Below are 14,622 nucleotides of genomic sequence, written 5' to 3' on the forward strand. Positions count from 1 at the left end.
AAACAGTGTAGCAGATTTTGCACCTAAAAAGCAAAAGAGAGATATCTCATTTAAAGCTGTGGTTAGAAAGCCTTTCTAAGAAGCAAAACAAAGAGAAGAGGTGCATTCTCATATTGTTTGCTGAAATTTTATCTAGAAAATAGGGGGGTTTTAATAAAATATAAAAACTCTTATCATTATTGACATTACAGAAATTGAGCTGCAAACAACAGGCTCTCACCTATCCCTCCCCAAGGTAAAACCGGGGAGGTAAAATTGCACCTTTTCTAGCCCATGAATTACTGGCATACTTTTTCGCACTGCTGGACTAGTCTTTGCTACTCCGATGACATGTTTAAGCAGCCCTTTTCTCTCTGATCTATGCAGCAGATAATTTTTGCACAGCCTGTTTTCACTCTGCGCTCAGCACGGCCACTGGCTCCGCAGGAGTTCTGCTGGGGAAGTGAGAGGGAAAACATGCACTACAGATCCACAGAGTAGATATCAGTTATCGTCTGGCTTGGAAAAAAGCATTTGGATGAGAATTTTTGTGGGGTGTTCTCCTCTTTTTTTCTTTTATGATGGATCTGGAAGTTCTTTCACCCCTTCATAGAATTACTTTTATTTAAACTTGAATTTTGGACATATAACTTCACCCCTTTTATCATTGTTTTCTATAGTCAACAAACTTTATCTTTTTTTTTTAAATCAGGATATTTAGTCTGTCGCTTCTCTTTGAAATGGAAAAGACTCTTAACCGCTCTAAATCTGCATAATAACTGTAAATCCAGACTGAACCTCTCACACCACTACAATATCCTGAAATCAACACTATAGCTCTTTAAATCATCCTATTCAAATATATGTATTAATATTATATATAAATTTCATACTTATAATTTATATATACTTATATGTACACACATATGGTTCATGAAAATGATTGAATCACCCTTAATTTACTCTTTCAGAGGAAAACACTGTGGAGTTTGCAATTTAAAAGGGCAAACCATACAGCATTGGAACACACCCACTGGAGTAAATCAGTATCAGCAGCTGAGCGCTGGCCTCCACGAACACCAGCACTGTAAGTATTTCACTGGGGAGTCTCAGCAACAACAGCAGAATGGTCTGGTCATATATGGCTCAGCAGACAGATGCAAGCACACCAAAATCATGGGTATGTTGCTTTCACCAATATTAATTTTTTGGAACAAAATTATCTCTCTTGTGCTGTAAAATCATTGTGGGAAATCAGATAAGGAGCACAAAAGAGCACAAACCTACATGCACACACAAAATTTCTTATTCCTTAATATAAAATAAATCTCAAAGCCCAAAAGTCAGAATTAAAATTTTAAAGATCAGTCTCCTGTGCTCTGCTGTGTTTTGGGATGAACAGAGCTTGGAAAGACTGTAAATAAGCTAGTTGCCAGAATCTTTTGCCAAATACAACTTATGCTGAATGAACGTATGTATTTTGGAAAACCTGTTTGCAAAGCCTGAGTTAGACTGCAAATGAAAATTCATTTAAATATCTTAATCATTGCTGCTGCTTCACTCCCTGAGGAGAAGCCACCGCATTCCAGTGCAGCTGGAATTCCAGTGGCACACTCAATGGAGGGGTTATTGCAGGTCACAACCAAGAGACACTGGAAAAACAAAGAAAAACTCATTAAACCTCCTAGGATCCACTTTTCTTTTACCCTGATACTGGTGATATTTCAGCAAATGACCTTGTCACTATATTTTATATAAATCTCCATTATTCTGTTCCTCATAACAGTAAACACATAAATAGTAAACTAAGAAATAGTTTTATTTCCTACAGTTTTACTTAAAACTGAAAATAAAGAAAAGAGGGCTTGAACTGATATTTCACCTGTAACATCAAGCAAGAAATAAAATCCTCCCGAAGAATCTGTTATTTAATATAATGCAGTAGAAATGCAAGACATAAATTAGGGGTCACTAATTTTTGACACAGCCTCTGAGTCTGGGTACTGACCATGAGCAATTTTGGAACAGCATCTTAGGAGCGCTGGGTCCCCGCGGTTTGCAGCAGCTGCAGCTGGGGCAGGGAGCGTGGCACCTCCCAAGGCCTGAAGTGAAGTAACAGAGCTCCTGTCGGAATACACTCTTCAAGTCAACAGTCATTCAAACTTGCCTGCTTATCCCTTAAACGCCAGATGTGAATAAAAAGTTGTATTCATGATTTCAGGAGTATTGTAAGGTTTAGTCAGCAACAGGCTCTTCCTTCAGGGTGCCAAGAAAAGCTTTTTCACAACAGTGAGAGATTTAAGATAACAAAATACACTGGAAAAGTAAGAATTAATTATTATTTCTCTTAATATACATTAATATTAAATTACATATAAACTTGAAACATAACTTAGTTTTCTTCCAAAACTATACAAGCGCTTTAACACTGGTTTTGAGTCGGACTCTATAAAACATGAATCCAATGTGAAAATAAGGGGACTATGGAATGATTACAGCCAGTGGACAGTCACACAGGCACAGAAAATACTCTTGAAAAAACATTGTCAGCACTGTTTTGATTATATTTATGGTAAAGAAATTATGACACAGACTTAAAATTTTAAAGGAAAATAGGAAATACACCTAGGTGAGATTTGCAAAGCTCCATGAAATGTGCTTACAGCAATCCTACGCTGGGCAACAGGACTGCGCACAACGCTCAGTATCCATGGGCTTGGTATTGCTTTTGCAAAACAAGTAAAAATATCAGAAAATAGAACAATAAATAGCACTTGCTTGTCACAAATCCAGCATCTCGTTTCTAATCAAAAGAAAGCAGGTGAGATTCTGATCTCTGTTATATCCACACCATTACCACTTCCTCAGGGGTGCACATGCACTCAGACTGGCAACTCCCTAAATGAGATTAAACTCTGGGCTAACAAGCATCGCATAGTTAACATTGTATCCATACATCTTTTCCTGTTGAATGTTAAACGGCTAGCATAGTATCTGAGAAAGAATTTGTCCTTTTAGCTCGTGTCAACTGAGAGCTTGGCAGTGGGAAAATCTTTTGAGTTTTCTTTGCTAGAACAGCTCCCCCCCTAAAAAAACAAAACTTGGAGAGAGAACCATAGGGTTTTTTTCAATAAATTATTCTTATTCTGATACCACAGTGCATGAAATTAAAAACTAACCATCAGCTCAGTATATATGTAGACAATTCAGGAGCAACAGTAGTTAAAGAGCAGACAAACAAAGACTTCGAATGAATTTTTACCTCAAACACAAACCAGCTGTGTCACCCTCCCCCCAGCTGGCCATTACCATAAGGTTTCACAACCCGGTAGCCACTTGGGCAAACTTCTGAACTCCTTCACTTTAATTTGCACCAAGCCTTCACAAGGGACCACGAGCTTTCATGGCTGCGTTAACGCTGCTTAACCAGCGGGAAGGGCTGCTTTTCATACACAACTCTGTGGTCACACTCCGTGGGACCAAGAACGGGACACAGCTGGGCAGCCGCTGCAGATGGTCCCATCCAGCAAAGGACCCATACAAGTCCTTACCTTCACCAAACCAGGAGTCCAGCAGACAGCCCCACGGCAGAAGACCCGGGAGGTATTTGGGTCCTTCACTAAGGACAGGCAGGCTGCAAGCTCCAGCAAACTGTGCTGGGATAACAGAGGCCAGGTTTTAGCTAACTACATGAAAAAAGTACACTGTGTGTAAAGGAGGAAAGATAAAATTATTATATACATTGCACATCCGTTCTAATAAAGTCTCATCAATAGAAACAGAACTTTGCAAGCTGTACTTTGTATTTTTCATGAACAAAGACAAGCACATCTATCAGACACACAGCTACACAAATGAGTATGTACATTTATTTATTAGATAGAATACTTCCCAGAAACGCAATGAAGTGCAAGAGTTCATCTTGAAATCTAATTGCAACAATATATGATAATAATAATAATAATAATAATAATAATAATAATAATAATAATAATAATAATAATAATAATCTCTTAAGAATAAATCACCTCATGGAACATTTTTCAATGATGATACTTCATTCCCTTCAGAGTGTCTGAAAAGCACACTTTTAGAAAAAATATTGCGTAAAGAAGCATATAGTCAATCTTCCCTCCTCTTTCTGTCTTCATATCATCTGTAAAAAAGAAAAGAATCACACACTGAACTGCTGCAAGCACAGTATTATTTGCAAGAGGAAAAAGCAACAGCAGGTTATGATACAACTTCCACTTAAAACAGTATAGCAAAAAAAAAAAAAAAAGAGCTAGAAATTATTACCAATTAGCTCATACAACTGAGAAATAAAAAGCTTTTCATATCTGTATGTGGTTAAGTCTGGCTTCTGTTTATTTCAGTAAACAGCACCTATATTTACATGCATATGACCCTGATGCAAATTACTGCTTCTTTGAAGAAGTAAGAATTATTTATTTCTGAGGACACATGAGTTTCTCTCAGATATATAAGTATACACAAATATATATCTATGAATGATGTTAATAATTATGCTTTCCTTAAATAATGTATTACAGTAAATCTATATTACAAACTACAGCACCATAATGACTGCAAAACTGAAATTCCGCTAAACCAGTTTCACAGTTTTGTTTGCTTACACAGCACTACGCAGAGTTTAAACCATGCATAGCAGTCCAGAAAATCAAACTGTTCACCGAGTTTATGTATGTATGTATGTTTAAATGTCCTTTAAAATTAAATCCATAACAAAGCTCATCTCTGTAAAAGTCTCTTAAAAATAAAAATACACCTGATACCTTAATCTGCAGATGTATTTGCTTTAAACTGGAGTCCACTGGGATCTCTATTTCTCCACACAATTAGCACATCTAATCATGTTTGAACTAACAACAAGCTTATCAATAGAATACATTAGGCAACTTTACAAATTTGATAACAATCACAACCTTTTGCTTATGGCCAGGAACTATTGCTTAAGATTGAACTGAGTCAGCTTTGTGGGGAACAAATGAATTCCATGGAAAGTTATCAGGGTTTTCTGATTTATGCTGTACACTTTCTCATAAGCAGTACATTGACAAAAATAATAAGAATGGATTGCTCTCTATTTAAATGTTAATTTTGAATGTACATTTTAGCATTAGAGTAATATTAATGGAATACAATAAATCTGAGTATAATTAACTTGAATTTATGGATAACTGCAAAATATTTGGCACTAATGTAAAAACAATTACAAACCTCTGAAATGGGTTTTATTTTGCACTTACTTTTATTGTGCCTAAAGATTATCTGTTCACACCATTTTTTAAAATGAGACACTGACACAAAGACTCAAAGCCTGCATAAGGTAATGATATCTGTAATGATATCCTTGGTTTTGTTTATAGGTTTTGAGTAAAAATAAAAAGATCTGGAGATTCTGAAAATTCAGAACACTTCTACCACCCAACCCTACAGAAAAATTGGTAAGCAAAATGACCACAAAACCAAAACGTTTATTAACCACACAGATTTGAGGTCTATACGGTTGATCATTACTCAGACACTATGGGTAATCATAAAACCCTATTGCATTTCTCTGACACAATGCATGATTATAACTCAAAGACATTTAAATTATTATGTGATAAATGTTAACAAATTAACTTTAAAGACTTTTACCATGAGAGATCTCATATGGAAATTTACTTAGTAGCTGAAATCCCCTTTGTTTCTTATGCAATAAAATTACCTCATAGTGACTATGTCTACGGCAACAGGTATAAACAGTTACCTGCTCACTTCACTACACAGCAGCTGCAGTGCGTGGTGTTTTGCTTGATTTAACACATTCCATCTTAAAATACAGTAATAAAGAGAGGTGGTATTTTGGCCTGAGTCACACTTAACTATACTAAATCTATTCAGAATAAAAGAGGATTTAATTCATGGGAAGGCAGCAAGTTAAACTTGAGTTTTCCTGACTGTCAGCTGCTGAAGATGGCTGGTGGTGCACTATGTAGTCACGTTAATCCTGCATGGGATCAGGCTGCCCCTGGCAGAGGTGGTTCTCTGTGGTGTTCCCCATCACCACCAGTGCCACCCCGCTCACCTCTGGGGCAGACCACTTCCTTCCTCCCCTGCTCCACTCTTCTCATGCTTGCATCTACATGAAGAGCAAAGCTGGCATGTGAAGTCAGCAGAAAACTAACCTACCAAAAAAAAACCCAAACCTCAATCTTTTCTAAAGGTATTGTATTTCTATTTTATTCCTATTGCAGCTATGGCCTAAACCTCCTAATGGGCAAATATGGCAGGTGAGTCTGGGTACCAAGTTTGTCTGGCAGGGTAAAACCAGCAGTAACAAGCCTTCATGCTTTCTGATAGGTGGAATTGTGGTCTCAAAAGAATAATTTTAAAAAATATTAACATTCCCTTCACTGTAGAAAGGTTAAGTTCAAACAATCAAAGAAACAGTTGTGATCATAATTAAGAGATGATAACACAGTTAAGAGGTATTAGGATGTTCTTCTAAATTACCAATGAACAAATGTTTTTCCAAATTCAGAACAGATCACCAGTATTACAAAGATCCACCTTGACAAACCTAGCAAAATTCATCGATTTCTAATAGAATCATACTATAGCACTTTAATCACCAACAACTTCATACTGTCACAACCTTTATGAAAGAAATGAAAGAAGTTGCTGTACCTGCTAAAATCTTGTTTATTAAAACAGTTTGTTTTCCAGAAAGATAAGCCTTAGGCTAAAAATCTAAATGTAGATTTAGTTTACAATATCACTATATAATTGCATTTAAGTAAATAATAAATATTTTTATAATACCTGATAAAATGAATTTAATTTTTTGCTGGTTAAACTCTGTTCTTTCTTTTATTGAAATAAAAGTAAGTTATAGAAATTATGCAGTATTTATTCATTTTGTTATTCTCTATGTGTAAATTTGAACTCCCTGAAAGCAATTTATTATTTTTAATATAGCTAGGTCATGTTTGTTTCTATACTAACGAGTTTAACTTATTAAAAACATTGAAGAAACACTTGGATTTTCTGTGAATCATTATATCAGCTACTGGGAGATTATTTGCTTTCCACAGACCAGCGAACATTACTTTCTACTACCAAAAAAAATAATCCATGTATGTTGTCAACTTCGTTTTCCAGTTGACAGAATTAATCAACATCAATATTATATTTCATAAGAGTCCTAGCCTTACAGTCAATTATGTCAGGGCAAAAATTTTATTAAACATTCTGTTATTTTGTGTATGTTATTTTTGGCACAGTTTTATGTTTTATAAAAGTAGATCCTTGCCCCACCACAATAACCAGTGTGTATTGGTGCATACCTTTGGTGAGAACCTGCTTGGTTTTTTCATTATAATCAAAAGCCTATTCTAAAGGGTTGTTAAGAGTCTCACCTCCTTTGGTTGCAGTGGTATGCTGAGAATGTCAGCCTCTGTGGACGGCTCATTGTTCATGCTGATGCAATATAATGGTTCGCCCAAGAAAGAAGGTTTCTTCAACCTTTTTGTGTTGAGTGCTCTTGACATAAAGTAACCTTCAGTAATACTCTTATCTCCCATCTTCTGTAAACCTTCTAGGTCATCAAGTTCCTCTGTTTGGGCCAGTGAATCCTTTGATAAGTGACTATCAGCCAATGCTTTGCTGATATAGTAGCCAGGGATTTCACTCTCTGCATTAACACATAAGCTTTTGTCTTCGAGTCCAGCCTTTTCCTCAGCCATTAACATCCCTACAATATGGTCTTCAACTAACATTTTGGAAAGAGTAGATGTGGAGTGAAGAGTGGAGTCTTGACTTGTGTAACAAGGGGGACTTAATCCACCAGAAAGAGATTCCTGAGACTTTGGCATGGTAACGTTGCTCATTGTTCTCTGAGGCTGCATACATTCTTCCAGAAGGGTCTTAAGCTGCTCTTCAGAGAGGCCCATTTGTTCTTCAGTCTGAAAAAAAAAAAGGGCAAGAATTTCTTCTGTCAAAATATAATTAATGAAAAGCAGTGCCATAAAACAGTTCGAGACATACAAAAGCACAGACAGAACTCTTAAACAGATATCAATGATTTTCAATTCAAACTGAATTTAAATATACATTTAGATAATCACATCGTTTATGTCACATCTTCACCAGGTTCTAGATAGATTAGATGCTGAAAGTTAGGAGTCTGATGTTCACAAGGCACTGAGAGGCTTTGGAGTTTTGCTTAGTCTTCCACTAGATATCACTGCTTTTTAACTACCAATGCACATACTTTTTCATACATCTGTTTGTTGTGTACACATACAGACATACACACACACTTTAGATTGTAGTTATGGAAAGCAAACAAGCACATTGCTAAAGGACTTTCAGCTGTTGGGGTGATGCAACTGGGGTCAAAAATGGTTTTGGACAGCACAAAGATTGTCACATATTGACTGAAGCATTCCCATCCACTCACTGCAGAAATGCAACACAGCCTTTCTCAACCATGTGACAAAAACCACATCAGTTACTCATCCACAGGACCTACCACTTCAAGTATGTCCCTTGGCATGTGACAGAAGAAAGCCCTATCTTCTGTACAACAGTTATGCTGCTTTCTACAAGGTGTCACTGCTTGGATAGCTCACAGATGTAGCTTCTCAGTCAACTTCTTATTCAGACAGTGGCATACTACTGTCATTTTTATCATTCACATTTCCTTTACTGGACATTTCTTAAAATTTTATATTAAACATATCGACTGATATTAGCTGGTAATGGTGAAGAATAACAAAGGATGTTTTGCTTAAAGAGGCTTGCAATGGGAAGTTTCTTCTAGCCTTTACATTCCTTAGTGCTCCTTGGTAAAAGAGAAGCACAACACTCCCTAACAATTTAAAGATTATACTGAAAAGAACAGGAAATATTTTAGATAAGCATAATACATTTGCTCATGAAATATGATATATAGAAGTTATAATATATATTATAAAAGTTGCAGATACTATGTGGTATTTAATGGAAAAAGATGCTTTCTACAATCAAAACCTCAGTTTTCCCCAATCTGATTAACTCCCTCGGGTTGCAATGATTTATGTCAAACAACAAATTTATTCGCAGTGTAATGACTATTAAACAGAATTTATATTGTGCTCTAGCATGGAGCTACTGTCATTTCAGAGGGAAGATCAATATCAGATTATTTCTTTTCTCTGAAGGTCTCTGAAGTACAGGAGTGATACGACCCTGTTTGATGCATATGACACAATGAGATCACAGCCCAAGTAGTACAGGGTGTGTGGATTATGCCTGAAAACTGATTATTCGTCTTCATGAAAGGGGACAGTTTTCAGTCAGGAAGGAAATAGCATTTCTTTCTTAAACTCACGCCTATTAAAAATTACAAGGTAACACTACAAAGTGAACAGGAAAGACATTTTAGGTTATTTTCAGTCACCATTCTGTATTTACATTTTCAAACAGCAATAATAGCTAATAACCACTACTATAGACTGATTACAATAGCTGATGTACTTAAACTCAGTTTTACTGATTTATTCAACCCACTAGTCTTTTTCTGCACAGACCAATTTCCTTCCCAAAGACATTTTGCGTTCCCTTCCTACACATAGAAAAGAAGATAAGTGCAATAAAGAAATTGAGATATTTAGGGTTTTTAAACAAATAAACAAAAAAATAAACATAGCATCTACAGATTATCATTATGTGTAGAAAGCTTTTTTAGATTAACAATCAGGTAGTTACTGAGATTCAGCTAATCTTGGTATCAATCAATGTACTTTTGATAATATAACGGAAATCAAACCACTTTTAAGCACTTATTTAGATAACAAAGAAAAAAATATGATCACTTCAAACTTTTCTCAGGCGTTTAAATTTCAATCATAGTGCAGAAATTACTCACTGAAGAAAAATAAGTCAGACAGGGAAAAAAGAATTAGTAGTAAAACACATGACAAATTAAAAATGAAACATGGAATTTTTCACATTTTCACTCAATCTAATCTGCCAGCCTGTGCTGAATTCCTTACATTTCTTGAAGGAGTACTTTAATTTGTGGGACAATGTCCCTTTACAAGTAGTTATTATTAGAATGGACTCACTATAAGAAACAAGATGCATTCCTTCAGGCAGAGCACCACAGTAACAGTTATACCACTACTGGAAGCACAGCTGCATCTAGATTATATCCACAGAGCAGAATATTATCCTACGTGAACATAACTATATTTGTATCACAGAAGATTCTCACATCTGGAAACCCGCATGGATTCCCACATGGTTTTGAGTGTGTGGTTCTATACTAACATATTTCAAAGCTCTTGGCCAGGATCATTTGGAGCTAATTTTATGTTAATGACAGGGCAATTCACTATCTGCAGAAAGGAATTCTGCATCTGGTGTAAATGACTGGCTGAGTACAAAATGAACATAGCAAGGATGATCATCTTGTTCTGCCTTTCTTTTGTCCTTTTATTCCACGCATCCTCACCCCATTTATCTGCAATCTACTTTTCCTTGTCCAAATTTGTTTTTTTCTTTTTTTTTTCCTTTCAGAAATGTCACATGGCTTGTGTTGACAATTAGTTAATAGATTATCTTGATTATTAACAGAGGGCTAGGTGGGAAGATTTAGAGCCTCCTAAGGTGAGCAGAGAGGGATGTGAGTATAACAGCTATAGAGCGAAAAAGTTTGGTGATTTGTGGGCTTCTTTTCCTCCAGAATGGCCGACCCACAGGCAAAGCAGACAGTGTAAAACATTGCTTATTTCTGTTCTTTATTTATCTCTCCTTTCCTTTGGATTGTTTTGTAAGACACACTTGCAAGGATACAAAGACAAGGAAAAAGAAAATATTTAATATAACTTTCCAAAAATTACATTTTAAAGGCAAACTGTTCACAATTTTCTTGTTCCAAAATCATTTTAGGGTTAAGGAAAAATATACAGGAGAGGAGGGGATAGCTCTTAAATAGCCATCAGTCACCCACTCAGCAGCAAGAAACTTACCTTGAAATGAAAGCAGAAAGGCTGCTGTTGAAATCAGAAAACTGAGTTTAGGAAAACATGTAATACCCTAAGGAGAGACACCTCACACAAAAAAAGACTGTGCATTTGCAACCAAATGAGCATTTTACCTTGTGGGATCGCATAATACAGCAACTGTATTAGGAGTCTGCAAAGTATACACTCGCACACACCACAAGAAATCCTGTCATAGCTCACTGTACTAGTTTAGAGTCACAAGACTGGGAATCAGTAACACAGTCTTAGGGAGACACTAGATTCTACTTCTCCCAAGCTTTCACTGCCCTCACTGTAAATAATTTACAACTCCCATGCAAAAAAATACTTCAAGATATTTCTTTAAAAATACAAGGACATAAAGTTAATGTAATTCAAAATGCAGAAACAGCCCGCTAGACAAGGGAAAAAGAGCTATTAGGTCTGGTTCCCATTAAAAATTGGAAAACCCTTTAATTGTTCTGGCTAATTTTTAATAGGACACTGAGTCCTATTCATTTCCTAGGCTTTTTACCGTTAATGATGCAAAAAACTAATTTCTAGCCAGGATTTTAGGAGCCTGCTAATGACCTTTACTGTTTATGTGTGGCTAGTTTTTCACACACTTGTGGCCCTTCTCTGACTGAAGATTTCTTGTTCCTTGCTGAATTCCTCGGAGACATGGGTCTATAGAGAAAACCTTACTGCATGTGGTAGGAATGCAAACGTGTAGATTGCTGCGGACAGACCTGCTGTGACTACTGGCTTGCGAGTTCAAAGCTTTAGGCTTGTTTTCCACAGTCACAGAAACAGACTAACACTGAAAGGCCTGATCAGATTTTAGCATGGGGAGAAAGCTAATATGTCAGGATTATTTCTAATTATAGTAAATAATCCTAAAATGACACACAGTAAATGAATAAATACTAGAAAGCCAGGACTATTTAAGGCCTCGTGTGGCTGGCATGCCTATAAATGTGTATATATTATTGCTTAATTTGAAAGCATTACAATCAGCAGTTCTCGTGATACTTTATTTGCCTGAAACAATTTACATTGATGCTCTAATTTACTTAAAATTTTTACTGATGCACAGGACTGCAACAGTCAATTCTAAAGTAACTGCTCCCTTCCTGATAAGAAGACTCCATTTTAAGACTACACTGTTCTAGTGAGATAATATTCAGATTTTCGTCATATCAGCACAGGAAGGTTTTGCAAGTTTTAGTTGTTTCATGTCTTCTTAATAGTTTCTCAAACAGCACTGTTCTGCTTTGAAAAGGCAACCCTTGGCCTACTCAACTCAACGTGCACCATCAGCTCCAAAGTCTCACCTTTATGCATCACACCAAACGGTACTGGTCAGTGCTACTGTGGAATCTCATTACTATGCTGCACACAAAACCAGACACATCACGTCCTTGGGGAAGAGCTTCTTACAATTTCCAGAAATGCTAAAAGCCCAAAGTTCTTTCCCACCACAGAAGCCAGGATTGGTGTCCATAACTTGTTAACTAATTTAAATTATGGGACTATGTCCTTACAAGACTGTTGTGGGTTAACCCCAGTAGGCAGCTAAGCACCACACAGCTGCTTGTTCACCCTCCCCAGCCACCCACTCCCATGGGACAGGAGAAGGGAAAGGAAGAGTAAAAACAATAAACTTGTGGATCAAGACATAAATTGCTTAATAAGCAAAGGAGACGGGAAAGGAGAGAGAAAGAAATCAAAACATGTGATGCAAAGGCAATCACTCACCACCTCCCATGGGCAGACTAATGCCCAGCCAGTTCCTGAGCAAAAGACAGATATCTTGCTAGAAGCCCATTTTTTTCCCTTTCTATTGCTGTGCATGATGTTATGTGGTATGGAATATCCCTTTGGTTAGTTCAGGTCATCTGGCTCGTGTCCCGTCCCAGCCCATTGCGCATCCCCAGTCTATTCACTGAGGGGGCAGAGCAAGGAACAGAGAAGGCCCTGACGCTGTGCAAACACTGCTCAGCAACAGCAAAAACATTGCCAGGTCACAAATCCAAACACTCACCCCCTGCTATGAAGAAAACTATCTGCATCCCAGCCAGACCCAGCACAGACACCTGTACATCCACTCCTACAAAAACATTCTTAACTGTCCTGCACGTCATGTTACTACTTTTAGTGCTTGCTTGTTTTAAAAATGCTAGTTTATGAGAAAGAGTTAATCTCTCCTCTGTAGGCCTACTTCAGAAGAGATATTTCAGAATGTAATGAGAGAAAATGTAACTAGAGTAGACAGAAAACAAGCTTACAACTCCATAAGCATGTTTCTGGGGAGGACAGTAACGTGTATTGATTTGATAGTGTTAAAAGTGAAGACCAGAAACTAAATAATGGATTCAGAAATTAAGAGCTCCTTGTGCTACAGTCGTGATTCACCAACTAGTGGTCTGGTGCTTATGCCTAGTTTGGGCGGCTTTGAGAAATTCTGTACTGATTCAGGAAAGACATAAATATTTAAAAACAAACAGGATTCCTGAGCCATAGGAGAAAATCTCCTGCTTTTGCTCTTTTCCTCCTCCTCCTATATTTCCTTCTGTTAGTTACATTTTCCCTTCTCTTAATTTTTCCACTGTTTCTGTTTGTGTAAGGGCAGAATGAAAAGGACTGGTAGTCAATTTTCTGTGGCTGCTGCTGCTAAGAGACAGAAAGCAGAAAGGACAGAAATATCTAGACAAAATAACGGGAGCACCAGAAAATAAGAGGAGGAGATTAGAGGGCATCTGTAACACCACTGTCTGAAAAGAAAGTTCAACTTGTAACATCACGAGCCATCAGAACCACAGCATCAAAGCCATTATAAGCCTCACAGAATCATATGAAATCTCCATTAAAAAATAAATTTAAAAATAGTATACAAATTCAAAAGAGGAAATGAACTTCATTAGTAAATTGGAAATAAAATACCCTGAAGGATTTTTCCCCTTTCTTTGACAAAGATAAATCTTAACAGACATCAAAAGGGGGATATGAGTTTATACAATTTTAGTCTTATTTAGAATAGCAGGAGCCACAAAGATAAGTAGGTGAAAATAGTGAAGAAGAAACAATTGCAGCAGTTAATTTCTTGGTCATTTTTAAGATAGCCTACAGGTTATACAAGTAAAAATAATTATGACAAGTTCTTGCTGGCAAAACTGATTTAAACATGCACATTTTAGTCATTACAAAGAAGCATAGTCCTTGGTTTTATTTTATCTTTCTCAGAAATATACAGTCAACTGCTTGTGGTGTGAATGTGCAAATAATGAAAACACTGGTTCATCATCTATGCCACACCCTGTAGAATTTAGAAAGAGAAACAAAGCAACTGGTTGCCAGAGGTGACAAAATTAGAAAAAAAACAAGGAAGCTAAAATATCTTTTACAATCATTTTCTTCTCATTTGATACCATAGACACTAAGCTACTTTACTCACAGCTGCAGAGTTTGCACGGTACTACATGAGGACCTCATGAAGAGGTTTCAGTGGCTGTAAGTGTTAATTTCTTCTTAGAAGCATAAGGAAATAATTTCATAACTTTTTATAAGCTTTTTAAAGATCCAAAAAGCTTTACTTCTGAATTGCCACAAGTCATACTTTTTACCC

The 14,622-nt window shown here is 36.6% G+C and overlaps 1 protein-coding gene across 2 annotated transcripts in view; it reads right to left on the reverse strand.

Moving 5' to 3' along the window:
• Nucleotides 1-4,000: 4,000 nt before the first annotated feature.
• The window catches only part of FSIP1 (fibrous sheath interacting protein 1), a 76,967-nt gene continuing 66,345 nt past the window's right edge, over nucleotides 4,001-14,622 (reverse strand). For both annotated transcript variants that reach the window (XM_014941673.1, XM_014941672.1), the window contains exons 12-13: nucleotides 7,407-7,952; nucleotides 4,001-4,135 (exon numbers count right to left, since the gene is read on the reverse strand). In XM_014941673.1, the coding sequence (XP_014797159.1) occupies nucleotides 4,127-4,135; nucleotides 7,407-7,952 (555 nt within the window). In that variant the 3' untranslated portion in view covers nucleotides 4,001-4,126. The remainder of the gene's footprint in view (nucleotides 4,136-7,406; nucleotides 7,953-14,622) is intronic.

Source organism: Calidris pugnax, unplaced genomic scaffold (assembly GCF_001431845.1).
Source record: "Calidris pugnax isolate Ruff unplaced genomic scaffold, ASM143184v1 scaffold56, whole genome shotgun sequence".
NCBI classification, from domain to species: domain Eukaryota; kingdom Metazoa; phylum Chordata; class Aves; order Charadriiformes; family Scolopacidae; genus Calidris; species Calidris pugnax.